Source organism: Oryza sativa, chromosome 1, assembly GCF_034140825.1.
Source record: "Oryza sativa Japonica Group chromosome 1, ASM3414082v1".
Classification (NCBI taxonomy): Eukaryota; Viridiplantae; Streptophyta; class Magnoliopsida; order Poales; family Poaceae; genus Oryza; species Oryza sativa.
Window position 1 is genome coordinate 25759613 of NC_089035.1, and position 19378 is coordinate 25778990.

Consider the following 19378-nt stretch of genomic DNA (forward strand, 5'->3'; position numbering starts at 1 on the left):
ACCACTAGGATATGTGCACTAGGATATGTCACATCCAGTATATTTGTTTTAGTCGTCCGGATTCATTGCACTAGGATATGTCATATCCAGTACTAGATTTGTTTTTTTTTGTTGGACGGAGGCCGAAGGGAGTATATGACATATTCTAGGACTACGAACCTGGACAGACAGCTGTTCAAATTCGTAGTCCTAAAATATATCTCTACTATTATAATAATTAAAGATGTTTTTATCAGTACTTTGGTACGTTATCCATGTATAAGTTGGTTTTTAGTTCGTTCGCTTTTGGAAATAGATATCTGTATTTATTTGAGTCGGTTTTTTTAAGTTCGTTCGCTTTTGGAAATACATATTCGTATTTAAGTCAGTTTTGAAGTTCGTTTGCTTTTGGAAATACAGAAGGAGACGTATAAGAAAACTCGCATGCTAACTTTAGACGAACGGACTCCTAACTGCAGCTCATGATTTTCTAAAAATATATATCTAAACGAATTCCCACGGTGAATTTCATCTTAACTAAAAATTCACCCGTTGCAATGCACGGGCTTTTTTTAGTCATATATACACACACAAACTAGGGGTGTGTTTAGTTTCACGCCAAAATTAAAAGTTTGAAGAAAATTATAACAATGTGATGGAAAAGTTAGAAATTTGTATATATGTAGAAAAGTTCGATGTGATGTTTTTGGGTAGAAACTTTGAATCTAAACAGGGTCTAGGTTATATTTTTATTGAGACAGGAGTAACTAGTTGCTCACTCGATGGGTCCAGCTAGTGTGATGTGCCTATCTGACCGGCCAAAATCTTTTGGTGTTGTCCCGGAGTCTTTGCTAAGAAGCTAAATAGACTGGCATGCATTCACGCAAACAAATGAAGCTATAGAACAGACTTGTTTGGTCGGTCCATGGAGCCATGAAGATGGAACAATACGTGTTTTATGAATGAGAACTATACAAATTTTAACAATTTAACTCTTTGCAAAAAACTATTTTTACAAATGAACCACCGCCAAAACTTATTTCAAAAATGACCCTTTTGTTTAGCACCAAATCGTATGGCGCTGAACTTAGACACCTCAGCGCCAAATAGCGTGGCATTGAATGTGCGTTGGCATGCTGACTTAGGGCCCCTTTGATTTGGAGGAAAAACATAGAAATTTTGGAGAATTTCAATCATATAGAAAAATTTCCTATGAAGCCCTTTGAAACAAAGGATTGAATCCTATCCAATCCTTTGAAATTCCTGTGGAATGGATAATCCTATAGAGTTTTTGGAGGAAATTTAGCAAGAGCTTCAACCTATTGGTAACTTTCCTTCGACTCTATCTCTCTCTCATCTGATTTCTACGTTTTTTCTGCGGTTCAATCAAACGGTCATTCATGTGTTTTTCCTGTGTTTTGCAATCCTCTGTTTTATACTTACATTCCTATCAAAATCCTACGTTTTCCCTATTTATACATTTTCTCAATCCTACGATTCAAAGTGGGCCTAAAGCCTCCCATCCGCGGTGGCACGACATTCAGCGCCAGTTGACGTGACGCTGAGGTGTTTAAGTTCAACGCCAGATGATTTGGCACTGAAAAAGGTCATTTTTTAAATAAGTTTTGGTGGCGGTTCATTTATAAAATTAGTTTTTTTAAAGGGTCAAATTGTTAAAATTTGTGTGAGAACTACATATATTGTTAACACTGAGCATGGGCGTCCCGTGTACCCTATGATTGTATCTCCCATCTAGATCTGCATTTGATTACGCATGGGTCCCGATGACATTGACAGTTATGCGCGCAAAAGGACCATATCGAGTACATGCGTGAGAGACTTGTTGGAAGAATGAAGAGTACAAAAGTTGTTGACAAGCGCTCAATGTGGAATTGGATTGTATGAGAAGGGATTCTACAATTACCATCTACTTGCATGTAGAAGTCCACAGTGGACCTTATAGATAGGTTCCATTACCATGATCCATGAACCTTAGCTCCAACAAGAATGGGCTTGCTAATTTAGAAAATTCTAACGATGTTAAGGGTGTGTTTAGTTTACGCTACAAATTAGAAGTTTAATTGAAATTATAACGATGTGACGGAAAAGTTGGAAGTTTATGTGTGTGGGAAAGTTTTGATGTGATGGAAAAGTTAGAAGTTTGAAGAAAAAGTTAGAAACTAAACCAGGTCTAAATGCGGAATACAAATTGAACGTCCAAACTGTACGGTGATTTAAAATGATGAGAAATAATATACTCTTATGGACCAAACTACCCATTATTTTTAAAAAAACATACTAGTCTAAAAATTGACAAGAAGGATAAGATTCAGTCCAGTTTAGAACTTTAGAAATTAATTTTGTATTATAATAAGTTTAAAAAATCTAATATTTTTATGCTATTATGATTAAGGTACGCAACAATTTCTTAAAATTATTTGACAAGCCATTTGTTGCTAAAATTTCAAAATTTTAATAAAATATCTTAAAGGTCAAATATTTATGACCCAATGGAGTGTGGGTAGGCATCATAAAAAGGAACTATAGTCACTGGCGTTTTTAGCATCAACTCTGAAGAGTATCAAACGAAAGTACCGATTTCAGCTATCCTAGGCAAGATGATTGATCATTTCTTCTCCAAGCTGTGCCATGGGCCCCCGTGGGTCCTACGGAAGGATCTACTAGTACTCCTACCAAATGTTTGTTCCCTGTGACCGACAGATAGAGAGAGAGGAGAATGGGACGAGGGGAGACTAGGCTACAGGAGCGCACGTCATGGCTGGACAGCTCTACCTGCTGCTGGGCTACATAAGCTTTGTGTTTTTAGGTACTGCTATCTCGGTTCTAAATTAGTAGTTGCTTTAACTTTTTTTCTTATAACATTTGATCATTCGTTTTATTTAAAAATTTAATATAAATATAAAAAATGATAAGTTACACTTTAAGTATTTTTTGATAATAAAGCAAGTCACAAATAAAATAAATAATAATTTTATAAATTTTTTAATGAGATGAATGATCAAAAGTTACCAATAAAATTTTAAAGCGACAAATATTTTGGGACGGAGCTAATAGGCGGTCCGGTCAACTCGGTTGGCTTGTCGCTGCACGTCAAAGAAAATCGCCGAAACCGCACGTAGGATTGGTACCGTTCACCTATGCTACGCCATTATGCGTGTGCACTATGCAACGCTAACCTTTTCTCTTTTTTTTTTTTCCATTTCCGCGGCGCTAGACGTTTGTGTGTTGCCGTGTTGGGTGTCAACCTACGTTACCTGATACTTCCAGAAAGGAGGTGTCTACGATGAGACTGTTCTCTGTATAGTTATAACCAGCTATCTCAATCTTATATCTAGTTACTATTAGTATACTCAAAAGTGTATGTATTTTTTTTCTTCTTATGGAATTTTCTCTTAGATTACTCAGACGATTTACGATCCGATTACACCATTGTGTTTATAACAATTAAATCTTTATAACAAGATCTCACATGACTATATTTTTATGAAAAAATACAAATTACTTTTATAATATATGTAAATTACTTTTAGATTACATTAAATTACTTCTTAGTCATAAAATAATTTAATAAAGCCTGAAAGTAATTTACCTATATTATAGAAGTAACTTAAAAAAATGTAAATAACTTGTTACAACATTAAAAGAAATCTATACATTCATAATGTTATTCATAATATTGTGAGTTGTTTATTTTATAATCATTTTTAGTCAGTGACATAATTTGTGCTGATTAAATTTAATTTCTATATAGACTCATGTTTTTACCTCTATAACGGATTTACTTTTGATGTTGTGATAAAGTTACTTTCTTTTTGTTTTAAGTTACTTTTATAATTTATGTAAATTACTTTTAGACTTTACTAAATTTACTTTTATTTGTCTAAAAAGTAATTTAGTGAAATCTAAAAGTAATTTAGATATATTATAAAAGTAATTTATAATTTTTCATCAAAATATAATCATGTGAGATCTTGTTATAAAGATTTAATTGTTACGAACACAACGGCGTAATCAGATCATAGATCGGATAAGTAGTTTAAGAGAAAACTCAATTTGAAGTATAAGTGATTCCTATTTGCTTGAAACATAGGGGATAAACTACTCTCTCTAGCGTAACAGAGTGCGTCACGTGGCTTCCGATTCGGTTTGTTTTGGTCTTCTTAGCAATATCGGCATGTGGAACAGACGACTACACTAGCGTGTAGGATCGAACGGCCTTAGATGCGTCGCGTGATAAGATCAGATCGAGAGGCCTCTCGAGATAGATTTTACGTTCTAGAAAGTGATGTATCCGTATCAGATACGTGAAGGGATACGGATACGTATTGGATACGTATCCCGTACGTATCAGCGATTTTCACAATTTTCAAATAATTAAAATATTTCTGGATACGTTCTCGATACGTCTGTATGGCTTCATCCCTAGCAACGATGGATGCGCTGCCTCCGCTTTTCTCGCCCGAGACCAGACCGCCGCGGGCTCGCGGCACTTTCCCATCGTCGGCGCCACCGCCCACCACACCGAATGCCGAACTCAGCACCGCCGCCAAACGCCGAACGCAACGCCGCCGGCGCCGTCGCTGCATGCCAGGCCTTCAGACGCTGAATGCAGATCTGCGTTAGGGTGTATTCACCGCCTCCACCACCGGACGCAACGCCAACATGGCACAACACCGCCGTCGCAGCCACTGACTTGATTCCTTCGTTCGCCAGTGAGGCAAGTTCCATTGAACGATTGACTTGTTGGTCTCTTCGATGCTTGAATCTGCATGTGATTTTATTTGTTCTTGTTTCCCTTTCCAGTTTTCTTGTTGGCCTCTTCGATGCTTGAGTATATATATATTTTATAGATCTAATGATTATTGTGACTAGAAGTGTCAATGCATCTAGCACTCCTAGAGCTAGCGCGGCTGCTAATCTAGCTGCAGATTCATCATTCATCCAAATGACAGTGAGAAGAAGCCATTGTGGGATGCGGTGATATGTTTAGGTGTTAGAGAAGTAGAAAAGTCAGAGCTGAGATACATTGAGTTTTTCAGATGGATATATGTTTATTAGTGGTGCTATTTCTCAACTAGTATACACCTGAATCAACTACAAGAGATTATTAGAAAAGATTGCTACATTGTAATCGCCTTTTTTCTTTCTAATTAATAATTTTCTTATATATATATATATGGACGTATCCCCGTATCTATATTTTTTGAAAAATAGTGTATCACCGTATCGATGTATCACGTATCTGTATCCCGTATCTGTGTAACATAGGTGTCAACGTGCTGTGCTCGCGTCGCGTGTGGTGGAGAGGGGTTGGGCTAAGATGTGGAGACGAGTGCGTACCGGCACGGCCGGTCAGCCGCACAGGGTCAGTGCAAAGGAATCGTGGATGTGGCGCACGTGGTGATTTTGATAGGAGGGCAGCGATGGCGATGCCGCGACAAAGGACAAGGGCTCACTTTCGACCGTCGACTTTGGAGCTTCGAGCCTGGTCTCGCAATATGCGTTGGCATAGTCTATACAGACTATTTATTCGTGTTCCAGAGCATAGTAATATAGTACTTTTTTATACATCACCTATTCTCAGTTTGTTTATTATTTCTAGCTCCACACATTTTGTTTTGATTTTCTCAGTTTGTGTCCTCTCTTCTCTTGTTTGATGTGTTCAATTTGTCTTGAACTACACTCTCTCCTAGAATAGATCTTTTAATAATTGGCTGTAGTTCTTTTTGAGCCAAGGCTAGAATATTATATTCTATTATCTTAAAAAAATACATCACCTATTCTCTCCGTACTTAAAAAAATACAACCTAGGATCCTCCTAGTACAACGAATCTGGACAATCCTTTCTCTAAATTCGTTATCCTAGGAGAGGCTACATCCTAGGTTATTTTATTCTGGGACGGAGAGAGTACATTACAAATGTGTACTGTTGCTATATTTTAAGATGATTGAATAATGATTTAATTCATCAACATTTTTAATAATCTTTTTCAAAACGGTTTTTTTCAGCTTTGTAATATCTTACTCAGAATAATTAAATCATAAACTCAAAATTATCCCTCATCCATATCTAAAAACAACAGGATCTAAGTTGACCTAAGGTTTAACTTTGTAAGGTCGTTGAAAAATCTAGAAATGCAAAATTGTTTCCCAGTCTATCACATATGCTCAGCACGAACAGAAGACAACTGAGGCGTGAGCCTACTACTTTGGGATGTAAACAAAACTACTGTACAAAACTATGGAAAAGGCCTTGCGCCAAAAAAGCCCATATCACCATCCAGGCATGTAGCCAGAACGTGGGCTGGCGTACTTCAGATCACACGTACCAAACTAGCATATACTGGGCTGGCGTGCACAGATCAAGGCCCTCCAGTGCAACTTCGGTCGAGACGTAGTCCGCATGCGATACGGACTTACGGGTCCGTGTCCGTTTCGGCTGCCATTGCGCACTCTGCACGGATAGGTCCGTGTCCGTTTCGAAGTGGCTACTCCGCTCCCACGCCCCCTCCACGCTACGCTATAAATATACATGGGTACGTGCTCCCAATAGCACACAACGAACCACGTACCGATCACACGTCGACCGATCAACAACGAAGCATTGGACGCGATGGGCGAGGGCGAGTTCGTCGACGTCGAGCGCGGCGTGGTCGCTGAAGGGGCGTTGGACGACGACGCGTCGCCGATCGAGGAGGTCCGGCTGACGGTTCCGGTCACTGACGACTCGTCCCTTCCGGTGTGGACGTTCCGGATGTGGACACTCGGCCTGCTCTCGTGCGTGCTCATGAGCTTCCTGAACCAGTTCTTCTCCTACCGCACCGAGCCGCTCATCGTCACCCAGATCACCGTGCAGGTGGCCTCGCTGCCTCTGGGCCACATCCTCGCCCGCGTGCTGCCGCGCCGCAAGTTCAAGGCCCCCGCGCTGCTCGGCGGCGGGGAGTGCAGCCTCAACCCGGGGCCCTTCAACATGAAGGAGCACGTGCTCGTCTCCATCTTCGCCAACGCCGGCTGCGCCTTCGGCAGCGGGTCCGCCTACGCCGTCATGATCGTCGACATCATCCGCGCCTTCTACGGGCGGTCCATCTCCCTCTTCCCCGCATGGCTCCTCATCACCACCACGCAGGTGCTCGGCTACGGGTGGGCGGGGCTGATGCGCAGGTACGTGGTGGAGCCGGCGCAAATGTGGTGGCCCGGCACGCTCGTGCAGGTGTCGCTGTTCAGGGCGCTGCACGGGAAGGGGGAAGAGAAGGAGGAGAATAAGGAGGGCAGCGGCGGCGGGATGTCTCAGGCCAAGTTCTTCCTGATCGCGCTCGCCTGCAGCTTCCTGTGGTACGCCGTGCCGGGTTACCTGTTCCCGACGCTGACCTCCGTCTCGTGGGTCTGCTGGATCTTCTCCAAGTCCGTCACGGCGCAGCAGCTGGGCTCCGGCATGAAGGGCCTGGGCCTCGGCGCCTTCACCCTCGACTGGACGGCCGTGTCAGCCTTCCTGTACAGCCCGCTGATCTCGCCGTTCTTTGCCACCGCCAACATCTTGGCCGGCTACGTGCTCCTGATGTACGTGGTCGTGCCGGTGTCGTACTGGGGCCTCGACCTGTACAACGCCCGGAGGTTCCCCATCTTCTCGTCGCACCTGTTCACGGCCACCGGCAGCACATACGACATCACGGCCATCGTGAACGACCGCTTCGAGATCGACATGGACGGGTACCATCGGATGGGGCGGATCAACATGAGCACGTTCTTTGCGCTGTCCTACGGGCTCGGCTTCGCGACGATCGCGGCCACCGTCACGCACGTGGCGCTGTTCCACGGGAAGGAGATCTACCGCCGGTTCCGCGCGTCGCAGAGGGACAAGCCCGACGTGCACACGAGGCTGATGAAGAGCTACCGCGACGTGCCGAGCTGGTGGTTCTACGCGATGCTCGCGCTGTCCATGGCCGTCTCGCTCTTGCTCTGCACCGTCCTCAGGTCGGCGGTGCAGCTCCCGTGGTGGGGTCTCCTCTTCGCCTGCGCCATGGCCTTCGTGTTCACGCTGCCGATCAGCATCATCACGGCCACGACCAACCAGACGCCAGGGCTCAACATCATCACCGAGTACGTCATCGGGCTCATGCTTCCGGGCAAGCCCATCGCCAACGTCTGCTTCAAGGCGTACGGCTACATGAGCATGTCGCAGGCCGTGTCCTTCCTGTCCGACTTCAAGCTCGGCCACTACATGAAGATACCCCCCAAGTCCATGTTCCTCGTGAAGTTGGTCGGCACGGTGGTCGCCTCCACGGTCAACCTCGTGGTGGCGTACTGGCTGCTGGGTTCCATCCCCAACATCTGCCAGGACGCGCTCCTCCCGGCGGATAGCCCGTGGACGTGCCCGAACGACCGCGTCTTCTTCGACGCGTCCGTCATCTGGGGCCTCGTCGGGCCGCGCCGCATCTTCGGGCCACTCGGCAACTACGGCGCGCTCAATTGGTTCTTCCTCGCTGGCGCCGTGGGACCCGTCATTGTGTACTTGCTCCACAGGGCGTTCCCCAGCAAGACCTGGATACCGATGATCAACCTGCCGGTGCTCATCGGAGCGACCTCCTACATGCCGCCGGCAACGGCCGTGAACTACAACTCCTGGCTGATCATCGGGATCATCTTCAACTTCTTCGTTTTCCGGTACAGGAAGCTGTGGTGGAAGAGGTACAACTACATCCTCTCGGCTGCGCTCGACGCCGGCGTCGCGTTCATGGCGGTGCTGCTCTACTTCTCGCTGTCGATGGAGAACCGGAGCATCAGCTGGTGGGGTACGGCCGGCGAGCACTGCCCGCTGGCCTCATGCCCTACCGCCAAAGGGATAAACTTGGGCGCTGATAGCGTCTGCCCTGTTGTGTTATAAACTTTTTGTACCGAGGACTGTTGATATGTACTTGCTCGCAATCGCAACACTACTGATAGTTCAGTGTTTTTTTTCTCCTTGCTAGGATCAGGAGAGTTCAGAAGTCACTGAAATTCAGCATGATTCCAGTAGTTAGTTTTACGTTCCTGCATGATCCAAAACTCTTTCCTTTTTTTTTTTTTTGGTTTCCTCGCTTCTACATATACACGGAATTGAACAGAGATGGATATTCCGAGTCTCTCAAATGAATTTAAGTGACTTTTGAATTTACTTGTGCCGCTGATGAGCGCCGCACCGGCAGTGGCATGAGGCAGCAGCTGTTTGAGCCTAGGCCGTGACCGGCAGAAAAGCCTGCACGTTGTGGGCCGAAACCGCATCAAAGGCTGTGTAATGACTACAATACGAGACGACAAGCCCAATAATGCAAAATACTCCTACACGCGCTAGCATACGGATGTTGCTTTCCGCATCAATTCAGCCGAGAGCCGACGAATTAATTGTTCGTTCACGTGCACTTTTACTCTCTGAGTTTCTGGTCTTTTTTTTTTTCAGCATAATCCGAAAGATTTCTACCCGGGGAGGTGTTTTGGCTTTGACCTGGAATTCTGGAAACTGCGTACTACGCGGTTGGGAAGTAAAGAACTTGGGCCCCCCGAATATAGGAGAAGGGGGGAATCGCGTTTGGCCTATCAAAGATTTCGACTTGGCCGTTAGTCATATTACCGTACAGTATATCTTTCTACCGTGAATAGCTGTTTCATTGCAACGTTATTTGTACGGATCTGGTCTAGCTAACAGATTGTGAGATTTGATCACGCGATGGCTCTGATTTTTCTTTCTTTTCATTAAAGAGCCCATGGATTGATTTGATATGATCGCTTTGTTCGACCAACCGAGAGTTCACTCTGTGCACGTTGACGTTTTTTCTGCCTCACCCAGAAAGGAATGCAGGAATCACTTCACGGAAGCAGATGACGCAGTATTCAGTGCGCTAGCTCTGTTTCTTCTCCATAGCATTTGAGGCAGGCAGCTGTCTGAATTAAGAAGAGAACCTACATGACCGCAAGGCTACAGATCCGTGATCCCTCGACGAATCTACGATCGCGCTCGCCACATGGGAAAAGTACCTCGCAAACATCGAGCCACATGCATGCTCACATCGCGATACTTTATCAGCCTAGGATGCTAGGACGAGCATGCATGCATGCTCTAGTGTTGCCTTTCCTCCCTTTACAAATGTATACTCGTACTAACTTTTGCCTAGCAACAAAATTCAATAAAATCTGGTGCCATGCATTCACAACTCCTAATCACCAGCAGCTAGCTAATCTGCATTTGTTGCTGCTACTTCCATGTTCCGACGACAGGGGCAACAGCACCAGGAGGTGGAAAATTCAAGTGGCAGAGCTTACACTAAAATTCCTACTTGCATCTAGCTTGTTGTCCCACTATACAAAATAACATGCGTTTGCCTGCCAGCCTAGCAAGAGGTGAAAGGGAACAAGTAATGCGTACGAAGAGTAGAAACGAACGAAACTCACTACAGAAGATTCAAACGCGCGCTTACACGAGACCTCTTACGAGACACACGTAACCTGTGGCGCCCACGCATCATTCTCATATAGGCTTCTCCGGCGTGACGGATATTTCTTTCTCCGGCGGCGAGCCGAGGCCGGACAGGAGGCAGGCGAGCGCGCGCATGACGCCGACCTGCGCACGCAAAGCGGCAATGTAATCGGCCGTCTCGTCCAGCAGCCGCTCCACCGCCATCGCCTCGCCCCCCGGCACCAGCTGCCGCAGCACCGCCACCTTCTCATCCACCATCACCTCCTCCTCCTCCTCCTCCTGCTCTGCTTCTCCCTCCATCGCCTTCCCCTGCTTCGACTCCTCCTGGCCAGCCGACGTCTCTAGCAGTAGCGTCGATGACGAGAGCGCCGCTGTAGCGGGGCCCTTCCGGAGCAGGAGAGCTCGCCGGCCCAGCGCGCGGCCCCACTGCCGCCCGCCCGACGACGACCGCGCCAGCCCGAGCTCCGCCGCCGCCTTGATGCGCCTCCCACGCTCGCGCACGAGCTGACGCTGCCGCTGCCGCTGCCGCACCATCTCGTCCTCCTCCGCCTGCACGGTCACGACACGGCGGTCCATGGCCAGGCCAGCGAGCCAGTCTTTCTCGGGGTGGGCTGAAGCTGAGGTAGCAAGCTACCGCTACCGCGTGACGAGCGAGCGACCAACTCGCCATGCGTGGCGCGCCTATAAATCGTCTAACGCGCCAGTAAAAGAAGGTGGCGAGAATCTCACGGCGCGCCCGCTCGCGCGCGGGCGCAGCTGAGGTGGACTACACTGTGGTAGCAGCGCGGCGTAAAACGGCGTTTTGTTTTGTCGCGATGGGGAGGAAGTGAACGGCGCGGGGGTGGGGGTGGCAGGCGCATGTGGGCGGGCGTGGGGGGAGTGCAGCGCATCTGGGCGTGGCTTTGGTACGAGCTAGCCTGTAGTCGCGCTCTAGTCAACTTGCTACGTGTAGCGAGAGGGGGTTTCGTGGGGGGCTACCTAGTTGTATAGTAGCCAGTGTGTTGTGGACTTGTGGTACATGGTGGAAGACGATACGTCACATTTTCTCTTCAACATCTGATCTGATATCTCAGCGTTATCATCTTTTCAGTCGTGGTACTCGTATACAGGATATGTACACAGTCTACGCATATTATTAGTGACATGTTCATTAATTGTGTGATAAGGCTAACATGTAGTACGTACGCAGGGTGGGCGTCATGTCGTGTACGGGTAACATGTGCCATGCGACCAGACAAGCCAACATGCATGAAAGCTACTACTACTATAAAAGGATGAGCTGTAAATTACGAAATGTACTGAATAGTAGTAATACGCAGCATTTGTCTTTTCAAATTTCTCCTTTAATTTTGATTTTAGTTCTCTCTCCTCTTCTTTTGTTACTCTTGAACACCTGAGCATAAAAATCTGTACTACATGGGCACTTGGGCAGAGCAAATTGTGTTCTTTTTTCAAGGAAAGATGAGATGCCCAAACGGGCAGAGCCGCGGAAGTGGCATGCATCACGCACGGCGATACGATCTTCGCATATACATGTTGGCTCATGTGCAGCCTTTATTTTCACAGGTCAACCGGTGCTCGGATCATCTGCACGACTGCACGTGACACCAGGTGCGCCTTTGCGTGCATGCGAGTATGTGGCGGCATCCCGTTCCCCCGATGATGCGTTCACGCTCGGTGAGTATAGTAGATTAACGGAGATCATCCGCCACGGCAAACGAAGAAACCGAGTTATCCGTCCACATCCGCGACACCGCCCTGCTCCCGGGTCCCCGTACATGCCGGCTCGGCTGGAATCCGCCCCGGCCACATGGTTTGACGCGAATTTTTAGCTTAAGCCCTCCCATCCCATGACCCATGCACGCCGCTTCGCGCGCGTACGCGGAGAGGACCCGGTCCTGCCCTGCGCGCTCGAGGAGAAAGGGAGGGAGGCGCGCGTCAGGCCGCCACCCGTATGGACGACGTATTACGTGTCCTGTGCCCATAGCTGCCCATGGATCATGGAGGGGGATCGAGCAGCGGAGCAGGAGCAGGTGCAGGCCAGGTTGTACTCTCGATCGACGCCGTCGTGGCGCGCGCGACGGGAGCTCCGGATTCGCAGTACATCGTCCGTCTGGTGAGCCGAGCTAGCTCGCTAGCTAGCTTAGGCATGCACGCACATGTGCGGGCATGTTAGGCTACGCGGGCCGCGGGGTCGCCAGCAGCTGGCGCGCCACGTGCACGCCGGGGGCGCTACACTTGTCCACGCTTTTGCAGCTCTTCTCCTGGCCGGGGTAGAGCAATTATTCCTGCCACCACCACCAGCACGTACCTCCCCTTCTGCGGTGAGCCGACCGGCCAGGCGTGCAGTGCAGCTCATGCTAGAAGCTATCCCACAGTCGCGGGCTCGCGGCAGGCAGTTCATGCAGCCTTTCCTACGGCCATGCGAGCTATAGCGCTGCAGACGGAGATTGGCGTGTTCACCGCATTCCCCATTATTTTTAGAATGCGCACGGTGAAGTATCTCAACTCTGGAGAAAATGCGTCTATCCTGTTTTCAGGTAATGCAGATCTGAACTTCCTCCCAATAAAAGGCTGCAATTTTCAGATAGCCAAATGTTTTATTATTTATAGAAGTATTGAATAGAAATTTTATACTTTTATTTTTAGATTATGTGGTATCCAGTGGATACCCGTCGGGCATGCCCGTGCCCGTCAGGCATGGGCACGGGCATGGGGATTTGCCCGAAAGTCTTGGCGGGCATGGGTCGGCTGCGAGCGTGTGGGTCTCGGGTCGGGCATGGAATCGCTCTGCCCGTGCCCGACCTGATCCAGTGCCATCCCTAGATGGAAACACAATTAGAGTTCAGAATGGTGAGATTACAAATGCCCTAAATATTTATAGATGAACTAGCATGGTGGCCCGTACAGATTGCGCGGTTAGCATCATTATATTTTCTCCCATATAATAGCATATATGTTTTCGCAATTTTATTAAAATATATTAAAATGACAACATAATTTTAAATTTTGTACTAACTTTACCAAATTACCAATGAGTAATATTCATATTGTATGTGATAGTTATTAATTATTTTTAATAACAAATTTTAGTTATTTCTAAATTGTATTCCTATATGGACTTTAGACTCGTCTTCCAATATTCATTGTTTTTTTAATTTCAAATTTTTATTATTTGTAAATTATATTTCTATATAGACACTAGGCTCTTCTTCCAATATTATTTATTTTTAATTCTAAATTTTGAAAATTCCTAATTGTGTTTATATGTGGACTCTAAACTCATTTTTCAATATGCTTTATTTTTTAATTTAGAATTTTATTTACTTCTAAACTGTATTCCTATATGGACTCTAGATTCTTCTTCCCATTTTTTAAATTTCAAATTTTATTTATTTGTATATTGTATTTCTATATGGACTATAAACTCTATTTTTCATTTTATTATTTTTATTCCATATTTTAGTTAATTCTAAATTCCTATATGGACTCTATACTCTTCTTATTTCTATATGACCTCTATTTTTCTTTTTCTCCAATTAATATGAGAATTTCTAGGCCATAAGAACGAACGTGGATGCTTTTTTATATTACTTTAATAAGTTAATAGATTTATAATCTAGACCACAACATTTATTGCTAATGCATACACACGCAATCATCAATAAACTAGGTAAAACCCCGCGCGTTGCTGTAGGAGTTTAGTATGATAACAATAAGTAAAAATTATGCGTAAGATAGCTAGACAACATAAGATTATGTAAGTTAACATGGTTTATGATAATTTAAATTTAAATAGTCTATAGATTGATAATTTAATTGTAAAAGTAATGTAATATGACTTTATGAAAGAATAACAGTATTGAGATAGTTTGGACTATATATTAATCATCCAAAGGCTAAAAAAATTGAGGTGATATAGAATAATGAGAGAAGAAAAGGAGAGAGATAATTTGGACCATATATTAATCATTTAAGCACTAAAAACAGTTAATGTGATATCGCTTAATGAGATAAGAGAGAAATAACATTAACTAAGTGAGGATGAACTATATAGATACATAGCATACTATAAAAATAATGAAGATATATATTGAAATATTATGTAACTTATGTGGGATGATGATTTAACATGCTTGTATTTTAAAAGCTCTAAAATTTAATAAATTATAAAATTATAGATACTATAGCAGGTTTGCATGATGTTTAAATTTAATAATTATTAGTGGATGATGATGTGGAACATATTAATAATTGTATGTTAAATATTATAAAAATAATAGATATGTTTGTTAATATTGTGAAAATGAGGGGTGATGATTAGATGTACTTGCATGTTGATTTGTATAATTAAATAAATTATAGATAATGTTGTATGCTTACATGAGGTTAACCATAAATAGTACCCTCAGTGGAGAATCATGTTATCCGTTACAATAATACGCAATACTCAAAAGTCTCGAATTATAAGAATCTCCTTGTACCAAGTTTCCATTGTCTTCAATCCACTGACCACCACCACCCTGAAAATCTGAAAAAGAAATGTTTTAGCCTTGAAAGCCATCATTCAAAGCATGTTGCCACCCTGTGACCGTATTAGTATTCAAAGGGCATATTATCTTCTAGTGATCCTTGTGGAATTGCTTTTAGGGGTGTTTAGATGGGGCTAAAACTTTTTAGCCCATGTTACATCGGATGTTTGGACACTAATTTAGAGTATTAAACATAGACTAATAAAAAAACTAATTTCATAAATGAGAGCTAATCCACGAGACGAATTTTTTAAGCCTAATTAATCCATAATTATCAAAAGTTTACTGTAGCATCACATTGTCAAAATTATGGTGTAATTAGACTCAAAAGATTCGTCTTGCGAATTAGTCCAATGTTATGAAATGAGTTTTGTAATCAGTGTATGTTTAATACTCTAAATTAGTGTCCAAACATTCGATGTGACAGAGACTTGGAATAAGTCCATGGAAACCAGACATCACCTTAATCTATAGCAGGCAGGTACTAATCTATAGCAACAGAATCAGAATGAAGCATCGCAAGCCCTGTACTTGGTGCCTATACCCAACACAATTGTTCCACACACTAAATTTCTTAAAGGTGCTGGATTTGCCGGCTTCCCAGCGATTTGGACAGACGGCAGCCAATACGGTGTGCACACGTTGATTCTTAATAGTGATCTGGTGGTTAGGCAGGTTAGTGGTTGTATGGCCCAAATGGTTCTCTGGCCCAACACGGCCTGTTCCTGCCCATCGCCAGTCCGGGAATTTTTTTTATTTTTAATTTTTTTTATTAAAAGTTTTACAAAAATAATTTTCTATTTTGAAAATTGACGGAAGTAGTCGCCTACCGCCCTCTGGGAAGGCGATTTTTAAAAATCGCCCTCCCAGAGGGCGGCGAAAATGACGTGGCAGACGGCCGTTCGCTCTCGGGCGACGGCCGTCAACGAAATTTGCAGGCGGCCCCCTTGCCGCCCTCCGCGAGGGCGATTTTGTACTGTGCGGGGGGCCGCCTGCAAATGGGCGGCGAGGGGGGGCATGGAATTTTGCAGGCGGCCCCCTTGCCGCCCTCGGCGAGGGCGATTTTGTACTGTGCGGGGGGCCGCCTGCAAATGGGCGGCGAGGGGGCATGGAATTTTGCAGGCGGCCCCCTTGCCGCCCTCCGCAAGGGCGATTTTGTACTGTGCTCTATATTTTTGTATAAATATCAATAGTTATTAAATCTTTTTATATTGAAAACTATACAAGATTAAAATCTCCAAGACTGGTAAAATACAATTTTATTATTTTTTAGGGCATATTTGGATTGTTACCGTACAAATATTTTGTTACCGTACAAATATTTTATTAATTTTTAGGGCATATTTGGATTGTTAGTGCCAAATTTTTCTTCACGACCAAATATTTGGTAAGGTAAAATTGCATTTGATCATATTTGGTTTGCTGCCAAAATGTAAAATTGTAGTGAAGAATGTTCTACATAATCTCAAATCTAGATTACGTATTACCAATGAATAGGCTTCCATTTTCGTGTGTTGTGTGCTAGTGGGAAAGAAGATATGAAGAGGTTGCCTTCAGATTGTCAATTATATAGCGTCGTTTTCACTGCAATATATGTGAACTCAATGAGATACATTATTCATTAGATGTGACAAGACGATCACGCGTGGGCGTGATTCACTTTATGTAAACAGGCAGCGCCGAAAGTTGATAGTGATAACTCGAGCTGCCGCTTTTCATGTGTGCTGTTGTGGACTGTGCGCGCTACTGGATCTGACACTACCGTGCAGCGCCGAAAGTGTGTTGTCGTGAGCATAAGTTGTTCTAGCACCATATGAATGAAAAGAACTATGTAGACGAGACAAACACAAGTAGTACTGCAGTAGTAATAGCAAAAGTAGTACTGCTTTACAAGTTTGTAAGCCAAAAGAAACGGTCACATAAGGACTGAAGAGGTAGAACACTACTGACGAGGCCTCTTACCCCTGTCCCTCCTACCCTGCGCCCTAATGTGCCCGTGGGAGTACGTGAGTCGGTCCGGGGGTACGGCACGGCCAACCCGTCCTGCCTGTACAGGTGTGACCTCTGGCTGCTCCTGAGTGTGTGCCTCTGGAGCTCCTCCAAGCTGAGAGGAGCCTAGTACGTCGTGGTGGTCTGCACCGTGCAAGTCGTCGTCATAGAACTGGCTAGTAGGACCAGTCCTACCGGCGTGAGACGAAGAGGCCCCAGTACCGAAGATCCCGGCTGCAAATCCTGCTGGACAAGGACCATCAGTTTCGTACAGGTATTTAACAGTATTAATAAAAAGTAAAGTACCGTGTGGGCGAGGGATCGACGCTCCGTGAGAGGAAGAGCTGGCGAACGCGCCCGAAGAGGTGGCGAACGCCCCTGCGGAGCTCGTGGAAGCGCCGGTCGTGCCTGCGAACGCGCTCGAAGGCAGACGAGGTCCTGCGATGAGGAAACGTGCAGTTAAAACATGGTGACATAATCGTGCAAAAGCTGAAACAAAAATGAACTAATATCTGGGCTGAACTGTACCGTGCGAAACCGGTGCTGTAGGTCGCACTGATCCGAAGCTAGGGGCGCTCGAAGGCAAACGAGGTCCTGCGAGGATGGATCATCAAGTTACGACGGGGTGATGTTTTCGTACAAAAACAGAAACAAAACTTAAGAAACCTCTGGGCTGAGCAGTACCGTGCGAAATAGGTGCCGTAGGTCGAGGTCCTGCTCCGACGGTAGGCGCGCGAGGCCGTGGTTGTACCGGACCAGCTGGAGGTACGACGTCCACGGCGCTGCGACAGGAGAAGACGCGCATGACCGCACGCATCTTCTCCTGCATCCGGTCGAAGGTCACCCTCTGCTCAACGTCAGTCAAGTGCAAACCTCTGTTCAACCTCACTTGGACTGCAGTGATATCGGCACTGATATCCCGTGCGGCATCAGCCTATGCAAGATGGAAATAACAAATTCAGTAGTTGTCCTATATTATGCAAGATAAATGAAATAATTGTAAGAAGTAATACAAATTGGATGTACCGCCACGAAGTAGTCTCGGTCACGGTGCGTGGGATACGCGTCCGTGACAGCGGCAACGTGCGGCTCTGGGGCGTCTGGAGTGAAGGTCACACGCGCACGAGTGCGAGGAAGGTACCAACGAAGGTAGTCACGGTAGTTCTCCTCCGTGTGTGGGAAGAGCTCGTTGATCACCTCCTCTGTAGCTAACACCCAGTCGTCAACGTACTGCTGTACACGTGGAGCCCAAAGTGCGCCTGCTAGCTGTCCCCGTCGAGTCAACCTGTGAAGAGAGGTAAATTATATGGCTCGATGAAGTAATTATCATAAAAATTTAGAAATGAACAATCCGAACTCACGAGTGGTCGGCAGGGAGGACGGTCGGCTGCACGTTGCCCGGAAACACCTGCCTAAGTCCGAACTGTCTCATCACACGCTGCGGGCAGTGAGGCTCAACGAAAATGTCGAACACCATCGGCAGGATGGTGAGCCAGTAAGCCTGGTCGCGTGTGCACAAGGACGAAAGTCCTAGCGGTGCTCTCGCAGCGACGGCCTCTTCTGTGTACGGCTCCCAGATGACGTCGCTCGGCTGGAGACGGTCAAACTCGAACACGAAGTCCGGGTAACCACGTCTCACCTGGACGTGAGCGTAACGACGCTGCAATAAACATGATCGGAATTAGACATGTTATGTGAAGAAAAAAAAAGACGACTGATAAACTTATAACGCAGCGAAGTTGCACTAACCCCACGTCGACACCAGTAAGTCCCCATCGTGGGACCGTCCTCTGGCCACTGCGCGCTGCGACCAACCCCATAGGGTGCGCTGTCCACCACTGGTCGACCTATGGCAAACCTCTCGGCTGCCCAAAGCTGAAGCAACATAGGGCAGCCAGCGATGATCGCTCCCGCGTCAGTCTTCGTGCACGCCTCACAAAGGGCACGGTACGTGGCTGCTAGCACGGCAGAACCCCAGCTCCACTGCGGCACGTCCTGTGGCTGAGCATCCGCGATGGACCGTGCGTAGTGGACCAGCCGGAAGTCCACAGCGTGCCCGTGGGTGCTAGTGAACATCACCCACCCGAACAACCACAACAGGTACGCCTCAAGGGAGCGTCGGACCGAGTAATCATCAGCGTCAGGGTGTAGAAGGTCCGCCTACAATTAAGAATGAAATGTTAGTACAAAACACTCATTCGGTCGCAAATAAGCACGTATGATAATAACAACTTATTTACTTACAGTGAACTGGAGCAACCAAGCCTTGCTAGGCCCGACTGTAGAGTACGGAGGAAGGGTGGTGGTCGGTCCTAGGTGTGGAAGGCGCATCACCTGCTCGAAGCGCGCAGTGATATCCTCCTTCCACCCAAAAACACCGTCCACGGGACCAACTGCTGCTCCCATGTAC

At 45.9% G+C, this 19378-nt stretch overlaps 2 protein-coding genes and 1 long non-coding RNA gene across 4 annotated transcripts; 1 reads left to right on the forward strand and 2 right to left on the reverse strand.

The window, feature by feature from the left end:
• Nucleotides 1–6588: 6588 nt before the first annotated feature.
• Nucleotides 6589–9053, forward strand: LOC107275370 (oligopeptide transporter 4). Its single transcript, XM_015783217.3, has one exon. It carries the CDS (start codon nt 6614–6616, stop codon nt 8879–8881), a length of 2268 nt encoding a protein of 755 aa, XP_015638703.1. The 5' UTR covers nt 6589–6613; the 3' UTR covers nt 8882–9053.
• Nucleotides 9054–10247: 1194 nt separating this feature from the next.
• Nucleotides 10248–11107, reverse strand: LOC9266252 (transcription factor PAR2). Its single transcript, XM_015787839.3, has one exon. It carries the CDS (start codon nt 11021–11023, stop codon nt 10499–10501), a length of 525 nt encoding a protein of 174 aa, XP_015643325.1. The 5' UTR covers nt 11024–11107; the 3' UTR covers nt 10248–10498.
• Nucleotides 11108–17125: 6018 nt separating this feature from the next.
• Nucleotides 17126–17892, reverse strand: LOC136354917 (uncharacterized). Of its 2 annotated transcripts, none has more exons than XR_010738789.1 (4): nt 17653–17892; nt 17497–17562; nt 17275–17406; nt 17126–17214 (listed from the first exon to the last, which is right to left on the reverse strand). It is a non-coding gene; the product is annotated as an uncharacterized lncRNA (long non-coding RNA). The 2 variants fall into 2 exon arrangements; XR_010738788.1 differs by having other exon boundaries at nt 17128–17211; nt 17653–17889.
• Nucleotides 17893–19378: the final 1486 nt, after the last annotated feature.

What these genes read in the sequence shown, in the direction of transcription:
- LOC107275370 (XM_015783217.3), top strand. Translation starts at nt 6,614, where the DNA reads ATGGGCGAGGGCGAGTTCGTCGACGTCGAGCGCGGCGTGGTCGCTGAA.
- LOC9266252 (XM_015787839.3), bottom strand. Translation starts at nt 11,023, where the DNA reads ATGGACCGCCGTGTCGTGACCGTGCAGGCGGAGGAGGACGAGATGGTG.